Here is an 18,913-nt window from a genome sequence, read left to right as displayed (position 1 = left end):
AATTCTGGCTCTTGCTAACCCAGTAAGAAATAAGAAATCAATGTCTATATCACTTATAACTTTTTACATAAAACCCGATATTGTCTGTCTTTTCAAGCTTCAATTTTAACATCCAGGCCAATTATTTGATAAATTTTTTATCTAAAACTCAAAAGAGGTTTTAGGTTTTGTTTCACTTCCCCACAGCTTCATGCTTGGAGGTTGCAGGACTTTTAAGAGAATACAAAACTAAAGAAAATCTTAAGAAATAAGAAAGAGCAGATAAGTGAATTATCTATCATTTTCACAGTAATTTGACCCTGGAGCCTCCACATTCATATGTAAAATACTACACTTTATGTTCAAGATTGCAGTTTGGGTTTTGAAGATGCCTGTAGCTTTTATTATCTGTTTCACCTACCTTATTTTTGCTGTTGGGGCCTTTTTTTTAATTACTTTTTTATTACTTGCTTTCACCATATCCATTACTTTCTTTTCACATTGTTTTTTCTTTTTTACTTTTTTAAAAAAATTTTAAATTTAATTTAATTTATTTTTTATACAGCAGGTTCTTCTTAGTCATCAATTTTATACAAATGTCAATCCCAATCGCCCAATTCAGCACACCATCATCCCCATCGCACCGCAGATTTCCCCCCTTGTTGTTCATATGTTTGTTCTCTACATCTCTGTCTCAACTTCTGCCCTGCAAACCGGTTCACCTGTACCATTTTTCTAGGTTCCACATACATGGTTAATATACAATATTTGTTTTTCTCTTTCTGACTTACTTCACTCCGTATGACAGTCTCTAGATCCATCCACGGCTCAACAAATGACTCGATTTCGTTCCTTTTATGGCTGAGTAATATTCCATAGTATATATGTACCACTACTTCTTTATCCATTCATCTGTCGATGTTGCCTCCATGACTTGGCTATTGTAAATAGTGCTGCAAGGAACACTGGGGTGTATGTTTCTTCTTTCTTTCTTCTTTTTTATTTATTTATTTATATTTATTTATTTGTTTGTTTGTTTGTTTTGCTTTATAAGAAAGTGAATCAGTCATACATATACATCTGTTCCCACATCCCTTCCCTCTTGCGTCTCCCTCCCTCCCACCCTCCCTATCCCACCCCTCCAGGCGGTCACAAAGCACCAAGCTGATCTCCCTGTGCTATGCGGCTGCTTCCCACTATCTATCTACCTTACGTTTGGTAGTGTGTATATGTCCATGCCTGTCTTTCGCTTTGTCACAGCTTACCCTTCCCCCTCCCCATATCCTCAAGTCCATTCTCAAGTAGGTCTGTGTCTTTATTCCTGTTTTACCCCTAAGTTCTTCAGGACATTTTTTTTTCTTAAATTCCATATATATGTGTTAGCATACGATATGTGTATTTCTCTTTCTGACTTACTACACTCTGTATGACAGACTCTAGGTCTATCCACCTCATTACAAATAGCTCAGTTTCGTTTCTTTTTATGGCTGAGTAATATTCCATTGTATACATGTGCCACATCTTCTTTATCCATTCATCTGTCGATGTTGCCTCCATGACCTGGCTATTGTAAATAGTACTGCAAGGAACACTGGGGTGCATGTTTCTTCTTGAATTATGGTTTTCTCTGGATATATGCCGAGTAGTGGGATTGCTGGATCATAAGATATTCTATTTTTAGTTTTCTAAGGAACCTCCATACTATTCTCCACAGTGGCTGTATCAATTTACATTCTCACCAACAGTGTAAGAGGGTTTCCTTTCTCCACACCCTCTCCAGCATTTGCTGTTTGTAGATTTTCTGATGGCCCATTCTAACTGGTGTGAGGTGATACCTCACTGTAGTTTTGATTTGCATTTCTCTAGTAATTAGTGATGTTGAGCAGCTATTCATGTGCTTCTTGGCCATCTGTATGTCTTCCTTGGAGAAATATCTCTTTAGGTCTTCTAACCATTTTTGGATTGGGTTGTTTGTTTCTCTAATATTGAGCTGCATGAGCTGTTTATATATTTTGGAGATTAATCCTTTCTCTGTTGATTTGTTTGCAAATATTTTCTCCCATTCTGAGGGTTGTCTTTTCATCTCGTTTATGGTTTCCTTTGCTGTACAAAACCTTGAAGTTTCATTAGGTCCCATTTATTTATTTCTGTTTTTATTTCCATTACTCTAGGAGATGGATCAAAAAAGATATTACTGTGATTTATGTCAAAGAGTGTTCTTCCTACATTTTCCTCTAAGAGTTTTATAGTGTCCGGTCTTACATTTAGGGCTCGAATCCATTTTGAGTTTATTTTTGTGTATGATGTTAGGGAGTGTTCTAATTTCATTCTTTTAAATGTAGCTGTCCAGTTTTCCCAGCACCACTTATTGAAGAGGCGGTCTTATCTCCACTGTATATCCTTGCCTCCTTTGTCATAGATTAGTGGACCATAGGTGCGTGGGTTGATCTCTGGACTTTCTAACTTGTTCCATTGATCTATGTTTCTGTTTTTGTGCCAGTACCATACTGCCTTGATTACTGTAGCTTTGTAGTATAGTCTGAAATCAGGGAGTCTGATTCCTCCAGCTCCATTTTTTTCCCTCAAAAGTGCTTTAGCTAGTTGGGGTCTTTTGTGTCTCCATACGAATGTTAAGATTTTTTTGTTCTAGTTCTGTAAAAAATGCCATGGGTAATTTGATAGGGATTGCATTGAATCTGTAGATTGCTTTGGGTAGTACAGTCATTTCCACAATATTGATTCTTCCAACCCAAAAACATGGTATATCGCTCCATCTGTTGGTATCATCTTTAATTTTTTTCATCAGTGTCTTATAGTTTTCTGCATACAGGTCTTTTGTCTCCCTAAGTAGGTTTATTCCTAGGTATTCTATTCTTTTTGTTGCAGTGGTAAATGGGAGTGTTTCCTTAATTTCTCTTTCAGATTTTTCATCATTAGTGTAGAGGAATGCAAGAGATTTCTGTGCATTAATTTTGTATCCTGCAACTTTACCAAATTCATTGATTAGCTCTACTAGTTTTCTGGTGGCATCTTTAGGATTCTCTATGTATAGTATCATGTTGTCTACAAACAGTGACAGTTTTACTTCTTTTCCAATTTGTATTCCTTTTATTTCTTTTTCCTCTCTGATTGCCAAGGCTAGGACTTCCAAAACTATGTTGAATAATAGTGGTGAGAGTGGACATCCTTGTCTCGTTCCTGATCTTAGAGAAAATGCTTTCAGTTTTTCACCATTGAGAATGATGTTTGCTGTGGGTTTGTTGTATATGGTCTCTATTATGTTGACGTAGGATCCCTCTAGGCCCACTTTCTGGAGAGCTTTTATCATAAATGGGTGTTGAATTTTGTCAAAAGCTTTTCCTGCATCTATTGAGATGATCATATGGTTTTTATTCTTCAATTTGTAAATATGGTGTATCACATTGATTGATTTGCGTATATTGAAGAATCTTTGCAGCCCTGGGATAAATCCCATTTAATCATGGTGTATGATCCTTTTAATGTGTTGTTGGATTCTGTTTGCTGTATTTTGTTGAGGATTTTTGCATCTATATTCATCAGTGATATTGGTCTGTAATTTTCTTTTTTTGTAGTATCTTTGTCTGGTTTTGGTATCACGGTGACGGTGGCCTCATAGAATGAGTTTGGGAGTATTCCTTCCTCTGCAATTTTTGGAAGAGTTTAAGAAGGATGGGTGTTAGCTCTTCTCTAAATGTTTGATAGAATTCACCTGTGAAGCCATCTGGTCCTGGACTTTTGTTTGCTGGAAGATTTTTCATCAGTTTCAATTTCATTACTTGTGATTGGTCTGTTCATATTTTCTATTTCTTCCTGGCTCAGTCTTGAAAGGTTATTCCTTTCTAAGAATTTGTCCATTTCTTCCAGGTTGTCCATTTTGTTGGCATAGAGTTGCTTGTAGCAGTCTCTTAGGATACTTTCTATTTCTGCGGTCTGTTGTAACCTCTCCTTTTTCATTTCTAATTTTATTGAATTGAGTCCTCTCCCTCTTTTTCTTGATGAGTCTGGCTAATGGTTTATCAATTTTGTTTATCTTCTCAAAGAACCAGCTTTCAGTTTTATTGATCATTGCTATTGTTTGTTTCTATTTCATTTATTTCTGCTCTGATCTTTATGATTTCTTTCCTTCTGCTAACTTTGGGTTTTGTTTTTCTTCTTTCTCTAGTTCCTTTAGGTGTAAGGTTAGATGGTTTGAGATTTTTCTTGTTTCTTGAGGTGGGCTTGTATAGCTATAAGCTTCCCTCTTAGAACTGCTTTTGCTGCATCCCATAGGTTGTGGATTGTCAGGTTTTTATTGTCATTTGTCTCTAGGTAGTTTTTGATTTCCTCTTTGATTTCTTCAGTGATCTGTTGGTTATTTAGTAATGTACTATTTAGCCTACATGTGTTTGTGGGTTTTTACATTTTTTTCCCTGTAATTCATTTCTAATCTCATAGCGTTGTGGTCAGAAAAGATCCTTGATATGATTTCAATTTCCTCAAATTTACTGAGGCTTGATTTGTGACCCAAGATGTGATCTATCCTAGAGAATGTTCTGTGTGCACCTGAGAAGATACTGTAATCTGCTGGTTTTGGATGGAATGTCCTATAAATATCAATTAAATCTATCTGGTCTATTGTGTCATTTAAAGCTTCTGTTTCCTTATTTATTTTCATTTTGGATGATCTGTCCATTGGTGTAAGTGAGGTGTTAAAGTCCCCCACTATTATTGTGTTACTGTCGATTTCCTCTTTTATAGCTGTTAGCAGTTGCCTTATGTATTGAGGTGCTCCTATGTTGGGTGCATATATATTTATAATTGTTATATCTTCTTCTTGGATTGATACCTTGATCATTATGTAGTGTCCTTCCTTGTCTCTTGTAACATTCTTTATTTTAAAGTCGATTTTATCTGAGATGAGCATTGCTACTCCAGCTTTCTTTTGATTTCCATTTGCATGGAATATCTTTATACATCCCCTCACTTTCAGTCTGTATGTGTCCCTAGATCTAAGTGGGTCTCTTGTAGACAGCATATATATATATATATATATATATATATATATGGGTCTTGTTTTTCTATCCATTCAACAAGGCTGTGTCTTTTGGTTGGAGCATTTAATCCATTTACATTTAAGCTAATTATCGATATGTATGTTCCTATTCCCATTTTCTTCATTGTTTTGGGTTTGTTTTTGTAGGTCCTTTTCTTCTCTTGTGTTTCCCACTTAGAGAAGTTCCTTTAGCATTTGTTGTAGAGCTGGTTTGGTGGTGCTGAATTCTCTTAGCTTTTGCTTGTCTGTAAAGCTTTTGATTTCTCCATAGAATCTGAATGAGATCCTTGCTGGGTAGAGTAATCGTGGTTGTAGGTTCTTCTCTTTCATCACTTTAAGTATATCATGCTACTCCTTCTGGCTTATAGAGTTTCTGCTGAGAAATCAGCTGTTAGTTAACCTTATGGGAGTTCCCTTGTATATTATTTGTGATTTTTCCCTTGCTGCTTTCAATAATTTTTCTTTGCCTTTAATTTTTGCCAATTTGATTACTGTGTGTCTCGGCATGTTTCTCCTTGGATTTATCCTGTATGGGACTCTCTGCGCTTCCTGGACTTGGGTGGCTATTTCCTTTCCCATGTTAGGGAAGTTTTCGACTATAATCTCTTCAAAGATTTTCTTGCGTCCTTTCTCTCTCTCTTCTCCTTCTTGGACCCCTATAATGCGAATGTTGTTGTGTTTAATATTGTCCCAGAGGTCTCTTAGGCTGTCTTCATTTCTTTTCATTCTTTTTTCTTTATTCTGTTCTGCAGCAGTGAATTCCACCATTCTGTCTTCCAGGTGACTATCCGTTTTTCTGCCTCGGTTATTCTGCTATTGATTCCTTCTAGTGTACTTTTCATTTCAGTTATTGTATTGTTCATCTCTGTTTGTTTGTTCTTTAATTCTTCTAGGTCTTTGTTAAACATGTCTTGCATCTTCTTGATCTTTGCCTCCATTCTTTTTCTGAGGTCCTGGATCATCTTCACTATCATTATATTGAATTCTTTTTCTGGAAGGTTGCCTATCTCCACTTCATTTAGTTGTTTTTCTGGGGTTTTATCTTGTTCCTTCATCTGGTACATAGCCCTCTGCCTTTTCATCTTGTCTATCTTTCTTTGAATGTGGTTTTTGTTCCACAGGCTGCAGGATTGTAGTTCTTCTTGCTTCTGCTGTCTGCCCTCTGGTGGATGAGGCTATCTAATAGGCTTGTGTAAGTTTCCTGATCTGCATTATACTCTTTGTGCTATTTTATTTTGTTAAGAAACAACTGTTTGTAGACTATCTTTTCATTCAGTAGTTTAGATTGAGACACCAGATCAAGATATGATTTACTCCATCCAACAAAGTTTATATCTATACTTTCCATAAGTACACAATACCCATTTGTTCCCCTAAGACAGAATTTGATCATCTCCATCACTCACAGAAGCCACAATCCCAAGTTCATTTCCAAAATGGATGCATATATTACAGCTTTTGAGCCTCTGGGCCAGCTCTACATCATACCCTTTGACAAAATATATTTTATAAATGGGAATAAAGACACAGACCTACTTGAGAATGGACTTGAGGATATGGGGAGGGGGAAGGGTAAGCTGTGACAAAGCGAAAGACAGGCATGGACATATATACACTACCAAACGTAAGGTAGATAGATAGTGGGAAGCAGCCGCAGAGCACAGGGAGATCAGCTCGGTGCCTTGTGACCGCCTGGAGGGGTGGGGTGGGGAGGGTGGGAGGGAGGGAGATGCATGAGGGAAGGGATGTGGGAACAGATGTATATGTATGACTGATTCACTTTGTTATAAAGCAGAAACTAATAAAAAAAAAAGAAAAAAATATATATATTTTATGGCTCATTTCTCATAAATATAATTTCACTGTACACAACAGACATTGAGTAAATCTACTCTTTTTCTACTCTTTTTCATGGCAAGGAGTTCAACTCTATTTTCACTGGCTTACTGCTGACTAAATTAAGCCCCTATTTCTAAAAAAGATACACAGTGAGCCGAAAATGAACAGCTACTTCAGTATGGCTGGCTGCCAATGACATCCTTAAAAGGGAACTAATACAATCCAGTCTCAATCTCAAAAGACCTAATAGGACCGTAGGAAAAATAACAGATTAACTTAGTATTAAGCACCATTCATTTCTTACAAAAGAGTAAAGTTCTGTAAACTCAACATCTAAGAATGCTAAAGTATCAGTTAAAAATGTCAACAACCAAGCCCTAAACATCAGTTCCTCAATGAGAATTTCTTCTGAACACTTACCCAAGTCTTCCTAGCATCTCAAGCTCAGGAACTTGTGGCCCACAAGTCTCTATTTGCAGTGGTTGGTATTCATATAGAGCTTCTTCAAGCTTTTGAATGGGTGGTAATGTAATATGTTGACCCTGTTAGAAAAATGAAGGAAAATAATACTTTTTAATATTACTTTCCTATTAATACTTATTTGCAGTCATTTTAAAGATGAGCTAAATTACTCACATTAAAAATATTACCCATTATTCATTACATTACTGAAACCTATATTATATAATTAACAATAGTCAGTGACACATGATTTAAAGGAAGAAAACTAAATCTATCATTAAATTAAAATTTAGCCTTAAAGAGTGCAGCTGTTAAATGTCAATGGTAGAATTCAGCAAACATACAAGCATAGTCTATTCTCACATTTTCCTGTTTTTATTATACAACTTTGACAGTTTTGGTTACCTGTGTTTTGTTGAAAGCTTTAGTTAAGGAAGGACACTAATGAAATTATTCTCTGCAAAGTTTTGCCACATAAATGTCTATTCTCTTAAGTCTTTACAATGGAATTAAACTTACTTAACAAATATGTGTATCTGATGTCTACTTACACACACACACACAGAAAATGAGGAATATTATGCTAAAAATTAAGTTGAATGGAATATCCACGTATTTTTCTGAAAAGAACAACTGGATAAATAAAATAAAAAGATCATACTTGATGAACAATATACAAAATAAAATGCCACTCAGCCACATAGCACCATTACACTGAGATTTACATATTTATTGTAATCTGAGCACATAATTCTAATTTTTTAAAATCTGTATTTTTTTAGATAGTCCATGTTTTCTGATTCTAACTCTAATTCTGTTATTTTTCTTAGTATAGTTCTCATCAGCTTCTCTATGTCCTAACCTTTTAATAAAAACTAGTTCTTACAGTTACTAATTCCAATGTTTTCTAGTTTATAATTTATTCCTCTTGTTACCTCCCTTAGTTTCCATTACTTAAATTACTAAGTTGGATACATAAAACATTTGTTCTCTTTTATTTAAAGAAAAAAAAAGGTAAAAAGCATGAATTAAAAGTGATACAGTGCAACTGAGGCAGTGAGGAACGACCACTGAGAATGTCTGCATATGACTCATGGTTTTTCTCTTCAACAAGTTTAATACCATGTAGCATTATCCTAGCTAGTTTACCATTATATTAATAGCTTCTCTGACACTGTGACCTCAAAACTCCTTCACCAAACTCGGGCAAAGGACTTGAACAGACATTTCTCCAGATATGTACAAATGTCCAATAAGCACCAAAAAAGATGTTTAACATCACTAGTCATTAGGGAAATGCAAATCAAAACCATGAGGATATAAAACCGCCCCTCAGTATCCCTGAGGGGTCTGGTTCCAAGTTGCCCCAGGGATACCAAAATCATGGATGCAGAAGTCCTTTATATAAAATGGCATACTAGCACAGTCAGACCTCCCTATCCCCAGATTCTTCATGCCTGGGTTCTGCATCCATGAATTCAACCAAACCCAGATTGAATTTCATGGCTGCTTGAAGCCATGGATGTGGAACCCACAAATACAGAGGGCCCAACTGTAGCACTTAACACCCACAGCTATTTAGGATGGCTATTTTCCAAAACAAAAAACCACATAAAATAACAAGTGTTGGCAAGGATGTGGAGAAATTGGAACTCATGTCCATTGCTGATGGGAATATAAAATGGTGCAGCTACTATGGAAAACAGACAGCAATTCCTCAAAAGATTAAAAGATTAAATATAAAATTACCATATAAGCCAACAACTCCACTTCTGGGTATACACTCAAAAGTAGTGAAAGGAGGAACCTGAACAGATATTTGTACACCCCTACTCATAGCAGCATTACTCACAATAGCCAAAAGGTAAAAGTAACCTTGTGTCCATCAATGGAGAGTGAATAGGGTATTCACACAATGGACTATTATTCAGTCTTAAAAAAGGAAAGAAACCTGATACATGCTAAAACATGGATGAACCTTGGAGACATTATGCTAAGTGAATGAAATAAGCCAGTCACAAAAGGATAAATATTGTATGATTCCAATTATATGAGGTTCTTAGAGTAGTCAAATTCATAGAGACAAAAAGCAGAATGATGATTGCCAGAGGGTGTGGGGAGGCAGGGGATGAGGCATTACTATTTAAATGAGTACAGAGTTTTAATTGGAGAAGATAAAAAAAATCCTGGAGATGGATGGTGGTGATGGATGTACACTGTGAACATATTTCAAAATAGTTAAAACGGTAAAGTTTATGTAATATATATTTTACCACAATTTTTTAAAATGAGTTTCAGGACTTCCCTGGTGGCACAGTGGTTAGGAATCTGCCTGCCAGTGCGGGGGACACAGGTTCAAGCCCTGGTCCGGGAAGATCCCACATGCCGCAGAACTAAGCCCATGCGCCACAACTACTGAACCTGTGCTCTAGAGCCTGCGAGCCACAACTACTGAGCCCACACGCCACAACTAGATGAAGCCCACTTGCCTAGAGCCCGTGCTCCACAACAAGAGAAGCCTCCACAATGAGAAACCCACGCACCTCAACAAAGAACAGCCCCCACTTGCCGCAACTAGTGAAAGCCCATGTGCAGCAATGAAGACCCAACGCAGCCAAAAATAAAACAAATAAAATTTTTTAAAAATAATAAAAATTCTTGGTGAAAATGAAAAATGTGTCTTTAAAAAAATTAAAATTAAAAAATAAAAATGGTTTTAGATATTCTGATTTGATCATTTACCTGGCTGAAATAATACACATCAAAAACGAGATAAAAGTGAGATATATGGAAAACTCCATTAACATTATTTTAACCCTTAACCTCCATATGTTTCAGAGCCTTTCTAAATAAACTTGAAACTGTCAAGCTAAATCTTGTACTACCTCTCAGTAATCCAATTTCTGAACAATGAATCTGAATACAGAGTATTACACAGGTTAAGAAGGCACCTGCCTAAGTGGGACATTCTGAGTGGCATTTTGACATCCCTGTTTCAAAGTGTCTTCTTCATAAGTTACTAAGTACTATATTCTCCTGTCACATTATACAAAAAGTCCAGTATTACTGTCACATTTTTAGGTTAAAAAAAAAAAGAAAAAGGAACCTGTAAGAATTTTAAAAGGACACCTATTATATTATAATTATCCCATAACACAGTAATGCAGATTACTTTGATTACTCCATTTTCACATTACAAATTAGAAAGCAAGACCCAGGAAAGATGATACAAAATGGATAATTCCAAGAGCTGGAATATTTTCCAAGGAAGATAATATTCAAAAAAAAGACAGGCTCATAAGTCAGAAAGAGAAAGACAAATACCGTATGCTAACACATATATATGGAATTTAAGAAAAAAAATGTCATGAAGAACCTAGGGGTAAAACAGGAATAAAGACACAGACCTACTTGAGAATGGACTTGAGGATATGGGGAGGGGGAAGGGTAAGCTGTGACAAAGCGAAAGAGAGGCATGGACATATATACAGTACCAAACGTAAGGTAGATAGATAGTGGGAAGCAGCCTCATAGCATAGGGAGATCAGCTTGGTGCTTTGTGACCGCCTGGAGGGGTGGGATAGGGAGGGTGGGAGGGAGGGAGACGCAAGAGGGAAGGGATGTGGGAACAGATGTATATGTATGACTGATTCACTTTGTTATAAAGTAGAAACTAATAAAAAAAAAAAAAGACAGGCTCTCTTAAGTCATTAACGTGGGAATGAACACATTAAAAGTAATCATTCCCTAAATAGCAACAATGATGTCCAAGTTAAAAGTTATGATGTCGGGCTTCCCTGGTGGCACAGTGGTTGAAAGTCCGCCTGCCGATGCAGGGGACACGGGTTCGTGCGCCGGTCCACGAAGATCCCACATGCCGCGGAGCGGCTGGGCCCATGGGCCATGGCCGTTGAGCCTGCACGTCCGGAGCCTGTGCTCCGCAACGCGAGAGGCCACAACGGTGAGGGGCCCACATACCGTAAAAAAAAAAAAAAAAGTTATGACGTCATATAATCCAAAGTATTGTCTGCAAGTTTGTGGGTACATAAAAGATCATATAATAATAATAGCTAACATTATTTACTCAGTGCCAGGCACTGGTCTAAAGGCTTTTAGTGCATTATTTCTTTAGTATTCACAATAGTTTTATGAGATAAATACTAACATCCCTACTTTACAAATGAGGAACAGGGGCTTAGGTATGTGACTTAGCAAGGTCACACTGTAGGTAATGGCGGGTTGAGGATTAAAAGCCAAGGGTGTCAGATTCTAAAGCCTGTGTTCTTTTCCCCTAACTTCCTTATTCTATGGATAAAGAAACTAAGACCCCTAAAATATAAATTTCCCCTAAGGTCACATAGTTAAGAGTCATATCTCCTAATTCCTGTCCAGTGTGGGCTCTACCATACCACACTGCCTTTCAATATCCTATTTTTAGACAATATAATCACAGTTGCTCAATTTAAAAGTCTGATATTAATAAGTAAGTCCATGATTTCTATACAAATTCTAATAATTTAGATATGGTCAAAATGCCATAGGTTCAAAAAGACAAATTTTTTTATTATAGCATTTAAAGAGAAATAAACATTACTCAGTGGTAATTCTATTTATCATGAGAATGAGAAAATAAAGTTCATAAATGATATACAACCTAGTCTTCTAACATTCAATCTTTTCCCCCCAAAACTGGTGTGAGATAGATGCCAAGTTTCTCAAATCTAAAGCTGAGGAAGAACTTACAGTACAAATCACTGACATAATTAAGATTTTTTAAAAAAATCACAAAGAGACCAGCTATCTCAACAAGAAGTCCTATGAGGAAAATGTTAGGGGTTTTTCCCCTAACATTTTCAAGTGACTGGAGGCAAAACAGTGTTTAAAAGTTTCTGGATGCAAAATGAAAATGAGAGTGATATTTCTACACAAAACAGTAAGTGTGATATTATTCTAAATTATCTGGAAAAGGAGGATTCAGATTAAAGAAGTCACACTGTATGATGCAATAGTGATATTCAAAACCTGAACTAAATTTGACTTGGCACCAAATGATATAGTATAGACTGAGAGGGTTATAGAAAAATCAAAGGAGAGGAAAAATCAATGAAAGGTGGAAAACTGAAACAGTGCAACTTGTGCAAGACCTCAGAGGGCAGACAAAGTCTACAAAAGCAAGGCAATAAAGAAGACAGCAATGTTACTAGAGCAGTATGTGTGTCTTGAGACTATATGAAATAAACAGGAGCAGAGAATGGATATACGGGGAAGTGGGGGCCGAAAGAGACTGAATCAGTATGGCACAGCCTACATTACAGCCAGAAAATATTCCAAGAGTAATTTGAACTCATATGGTAAAAAATCAGACCCTTCAAAACAATGTCGAAACAAATCTCCATCAAATTACCAATAAAGGATAAAATGAAAGAATGATGCCCAATATGACAAGAGAGTGTGGAGAAAGATGTTCTCATACACTGCTGATAGGAGAGCAAATAATGGAATTGCTTTCTTTATGAAAAACAATTTAGTAAACCTTTAAAGTACTCATATAGCTTAACCCAATAATTCTACTTGTAAGTATAAGAAAAAAACAGAAATATACTAATCAAATCTTTATTCAAAAGACTGACCATCACAGTTTATGATTGTGAAAAACCAAAAGGAACATAAATGTTCAGCAATATTGGGAAAATTAAGTATACATGAGTTCGATTGTAACAGCATGTATGCCATTCAAAATTATGTTCAAAGAGAAATTAATAAACTAGTAAGTACATAATAAGGATGATCTAAACTATTTTTTAAATCTGCATAAGAAAAAAGCTATAATAAAAACACCAAAATGTTAACTGTAGTAATCTCTAGGTGATGAGATTATGATTTATATTTTTATCTTTATGCAGTATTTTCTAATTGGCCAAAATGGGTATAACTTTTATAACCATAAAAGAAGATAATAAAAATATACTAGGGACCACACTGAACAACACCATAGCGGAAAAATTAAAAACCATACTATATGACAACTGGCTTGGTCTCTTCAATAAGTCAGTGGCATGAGAAAGAAAAGCAAGAAATGTAGCATGAGATATGAGCTGTTCTAGATTTTAAAAGAATTAAGAGGTTTAATAAATATAACAAGAGTCATTAGCTCAGTAACAATTTAGGAAGGGAGAAAACAGTCATGAGACATTTGGGGGACAAATGATGAAATCTGAATGTGGACTGGCTATAAGCTTACATTAGAGAATTTTTATTAATTTTGTTTTGTGTGATTACGGCATTATGGTTACATATAAGAATGTCCTACATCAGGGCAGGTCAGAGGGAGATGCAGGTTAAAGAATTTAAAGGTAAAATTTCACAGTAACTGCAATTTACTTCAAAATGGTTCAGAAAAACATACCTATATATGAAGCAAATTAAAGATTACTGAATCTAGACATTAGGCATATGAATATTCATTGTATGATTTTTCTACTTTGTTCTTTTTGAAATTTTTCATTATAAATAGTTTAAAAATATATCATGGAATCTTTGTTAGTCTGAAAAGAAAAGAGCTAAGCATTTATAGCCGAGAAAATACAATAGTGCTGAAGAAAGAAGAGCCTAGAATCAAGTAGGTCAGGTTTGTACCTATTTTAGTAATTAGGTTCGAAGATTTGAGTAGTGACTGAGAGGAAGAGAAAAAAAAAGATTATAATTAAAACTGCAAGACTTGGTAGCAATCTGGAATAGCTGAGTTGAATACTAAAATGTGAAAACCAGACAGAGCTGAACACTAACAGAAACAGGGTAATTGGGAAAGAGAAGGATTGAGGAGAGAAGATTTTTTTAAAAAAAAGATAGAACAGAGACTGGGGGAAAATACTTGCAAATTACATGCCTTATAGAGAATCTGTATCCAGAATATATACAAAGGACTCTTATAGCTTAATAATTCTTTTAAAAAAAATACCCAATTTAAAAATGGGCAGAGATTTTAATAGACATTTCACTAAAGAAGATACACATAGGACTAATAAGCACATGAAATGATGCTCAACACCATTAACCTTTAGAAAAATGCAAATTAAAACTACAATGAAGTACTACTTCACACCCACTACAACGGCCATAATCAAAGTGTCACTGAGGATGTAGAGAGAAATTACAAACCCTTAAACATTGCTGGTGAGAGTGTATAAGGGTGCGACCACTTTGAAATTAGTTTGGCCGTTTTTCTTAAATTTACAAATATATTTACCATATGACTTAGTAATTCCACTCAAAGGTATCTACCCAAAAGAAACGAAAACACATGACCAAAGACTTTTATAAGAACAGCAGCATTACTCATGGTAGCCAAATAGTGGAAACAATCTAAATGTCCATCAACTGGTGAATGGATAAGCAAAATGAAGTATATTCATACAATATGAATATGAATTCATTCATTTAATATTTATATGCTGAATACTATTTAGCAACAAAAAGGAATAAAATACTGATACATGCTACAATATATTAACTTCAAAAATTTTATGTTAAAAAAAAGAAGCTAGGCAAAAGACTACATATTGTTTGATTCCATTTATAAGTAACCTCCAGAAAAGGTAAAACTACAGACAGAAAGTACATTAATAATCACTAGGGGCTAGAAGTGTGAATGCACAGTGACTACACAGAAGTACAAAACTCATCAAATCATACATTTAAAATGAGTATTTTTTATAGTAAGTAAACTATACCTCAATAAAGCTGTTTACAAAATAAAGAGTTTAAGATAGTGGTTCAAATCAAATCAACATTGCTGACTATATATGAAATATCCAAGTAGAAATATTCAGTAAAAGCAGCTAAAACTATAAAATAAACCCAAGAGAAACTTTGCTATTATCATCAACAAAATGATGGGCAAAGTCAAGAGAAATAATAAAATTTGGGGGAGACAAATGTATAAAGAGTGAGATCCTAGTAATGAGTCCTGAATAACATCCACATTAAGTAATTCAACTACATTTTGCTGACTTTCAAAACTGTAACACAAAACTGACGCCCTTTCAATTTCTGTTGTAGTTGCCATATAAATAATAAATAAATGAGGCATTGAGGGTAAAAATGTAGCAAGAAGAGCCACAGCAAATCTTAGATAAAATAACGCAATCTTAGATAATATCTACACTCGGGGAAAATTGCAGGCAAGCTCTACATTCAATAGTATAATTAATGTTTTACTCCCCTACAATGTAACAAAATGGAGCCCCTGTTTCTCTTCTAAGATATACCTTAGAGCCCTAAGTTATATTTCAATGATTTGCTTGTTAAAAATATAAGCATTCGTGGAAAGAGTTTCCAAAATTCAGCTCATTTCCATATAGAAAAACATAAAAACATTTGAAGAACAATGCAAATGCTGACAAAGGTAATTATACATGGCTGTAATTTTTTTTTAATTTATTTATTTTTGGCCGTGTTGGGTCTTCGTTGCTGTGCGCAGGCTTTCTCTAGTTGCAGCGAGCAGCGGCTACTCTTTGTTGAGGTGCACAGGCTTCTCATTGCAGTGGCTTCTCTTGTTGCGGAGCACAGGCCCTAGGTGCACAGGCTTCAGTAGCTGTGGCACGTGGGTTCAGTAGCTGTGGCTCGTCGGCTCTATAGCACAGGCTCAGTAGTTGTGGCGCATGGGCTTAGTTGCTCTGTGGCATGTGGGATCTCCCTGGACCAGGGCTTGAACCCATGTCCCCTGCATTGGCAGGCAGATTCTTAACCACTGAGCCACCAGGGAAGCCCATGGCTGTAACTTTAAGTAATAATTTGAAATATACCTTTAACTTGTCTTACTCAGCAAGCTTCAAGTCTACTATAATAAACAGTTTACAATTTACTGAGATTTATCTGTTAGATAATCTATAGTACACCACAAATATTATCGTTATTCGTGTCCCTCAAGTAAAGGAAAAGCACAAACTATCTTTTGTGCTAACTCTAAAATGCAGGATTTAACTCCAAATTAAAAATTATATGATCTAGTTTTCTGGAAGCCATTTAATAAGAGATAAAGTTAACTCTGAAAACAACTCTTACTTTAAAAATCTTCTGGTCACTAGGTCAACACACACACACACACACACACACACACACGCACGCACAAACTCAGAATGCAGCAAGCCATTTAAAATAACATTAATAAAGAAAATATATTATTTTCTAATTAAAATAACAGCAACAGAAAAGTTAATTAGTAATCATTAATATACAGGTTGTTGAAGTAAGCAATAATGAAAATACCCTTCCATATCAATCAGTATATGATTTTGTTAAGTACCACATAACAGGTTGTAATTCATAAAGTACTAGCAACTCAGAGTGATGGGTTAAATGATTCTGAAAATCCTTTAACAAAATTTTAAGATTCAGAACTCTCTTAATTTTTATATTTGCTAATAAACTCTGTAAGCTTGGTAAACTCTGTGTATAAATATCTGTTAACATCTGTCTCCCCCATTAGACTGCAAGGCCCTGTTGTTCACTGCCATGCCTCACAGCACAGTACCTGACACCGAAGAGCTGCTCGGTATTTTGTAGAATGAATGAATAATACAAAGGGGCATGTGAACAGTCATCTTGTATAGTAGTATGAACATTAGAAAAACAGTAAGATGGAGAGTCAGGTTTCCAAATTCTATAAATTTCACAATGTTCTTACTACATGTAAACAATTGGAATTTTGTAATCACATGTACTATGAGTGTACGTAAGGAATACATCTCCAGATTCTCCACACTTTAATACTTTTTCTTATTCATTAGAGAAAGTCAGTAGATGCTTTTTTTCCCCTAGCCTGGAAATGTGCTTTCTAGCCACTTAAGAACTCATTTCAACAAAATTTCAGACAACAAAACATTGTGGTTATTCTGCTGTAATCAACAACCATTCAAAAGACAAATATTGAACACTAACTATAGCCAAAAACTAAAAAGTACAGCAGTGAACAAAACAGATACAAACCCCTGCCACCAACAAGCTTATATTCTAGTAGATCACTTTTCAATGAGATTGTTCCTTTTACTTTTATTTTGTTGAATCATCTAAATGCAAAATAAAAACAAACAACAAAACAATGATAGTGGTAACTGTTCTTAAAAAACTGGATCCTCTCACATGTTAAAAATTATCAAATCCTATAGAAAGTATCACATTGCTAAAGGGAATTAGAAACCAGAATATTTCACTGGTCTCAGAGCATTAAACCAGTACAAGTCTACTGATTATTTCCTGGGAAAACATCTACAGGAGACCTTTCAGAAAATCAATTAATGATTTTTGAAATACTGTTTCTATGTCGGTAAATGTCCTAATAATTTAAATATGTGTGTGCACATATGTACATGTGTTTTCTATTTGTGCACATGTATGCATCTGTATGGGGATGTGGACATATTTTTTAAATTGTATTTGTGTGCGTACTCACACAGTTTTTTAACGGAATAGAGAATACTTAAAAAATACACATGGCACTGCCGTCAAGCTACTGATTCTGGGTAATTTCTTTTGGTAATTCGGTTGTTTTCAATTTATTTTAGGAGCAAGCAGAGCAATTTTTATACTATGCTGTTCTGGTCACTCTAGGGTGACATCAGCCTGTCATCACTGCAACAGCTGCACGGTAACAACTTCCTGGTAGCACATAATTTCATGGTAAGTACAATTCATTTTCCCCCATAGAAATGGCTTTCTCTAATTTCTTTCAAAATTTACAGTAAACAGCGTAAGACAAATGAGGGACAAGACCCTTCACGGTAAGAAGTAACTATATACTTATGCTAATGCTGCCTCTAAACTAAAATGAACCGAGGTGATTTTATTTCTCTAAGCTTCATATTCATCAACAACAGTGAGAGGGTGGGGGCAAACTGGAAGGTTGGACTAGATGTTCGTCCAGGTCCAATCTGCTACGATTTCATGACCATAGTGGAAATAAACCACTACCTGATAATGTGTGATGAAAATAAAAATAATTTTCCCCAAATATAATGTAAAATAGCTTGATTCTATATATACTAAAGAAACGGCCAGTGGAAAAAACAATCACTAATTCCCAGATACCCAAGTCTCTACTAGAATTATCAGACTCCATTCCCTTTCTGAATGCGTGTTTTGGAATGAGCAGAATATAACTTTTTTAAAAAAATGATTATGGGTTGGTTTTTTTAAGTATTCTAACATTGACTTATTCCCACAAATCAGCCTTTATGAGCATTCCTGTTTTTTGAAATACTATGCTTAATAGTTAGATTACCTATTTTTCCCCAAATTTTTCCTTCTCAAAAAAAAAAAAAAAACAGACTTTTTCAGAATACGAAAGAGGATTCATCTTGAATACATTAGGAACAGCACCATATTTTTCTGGCTCTTTACTGACGATCAGTTCCATTTGAATATGTAAGATGCTTTGAAACATCAAAGAAGAATTTCTTTATCTAGCTGGGCTTAAACTTGTTGTTCATTAGGAATCAAATAGTCCTAAAAAAGTTATATCTTCACTTGGCCAAGCCAAGTCTCTGAAACTGTTTCTATATCAAATTGGCCCTGAAAACATCA

General features: G+C 35.3%; 1 protein-coding gene across 4 annotated transcripts in view; it reads right to left on the bottom strand.

The window, feature by feature from the left end:
- MNAT1 (MNAT1 component of CDK activating kinase) overlaps positions 1 to 18,913 on the bottom strand; it is a 220,246-nt gene that overhangs the window by 91,371 nt on the left and 109,962 nt on the right. For 3 of the 4 annotated variants that reach the window (XM_081230286.1, XM_081230283.1, XM_081230284.1), the window contains exon 7: positions 7,292 to 7,413. In XM_081230286.1, coding sequence (XP_081086412.1) covers positions 7,292 to 7,413 — 122 coding nt within the window. Of the gene's footprint in view, positions 1 to 33; positions 933 to 7,291; positions 7,414 to 18,913 lie in introns of those variants that run through there. The other variant, XM_081230285.1, reaches the window with a different exon arrangement.

This window comes from Mesoplodon bidens, assembly GCF_964165515.1.
Source record: "Mesoplodon bidens genome assembly, chromosome: 3".
Taxonomy (NCBI): domain Eukaryota; kingdom Metazoa; phylum Chordata; class Mammalia; order Artiodactyla; family Ziphiidae; genus Mesoplodon; species Mesoplodon bidens.
This window is presented reverse-complemented; position numbering and strand designations above follow the sequence as displayed.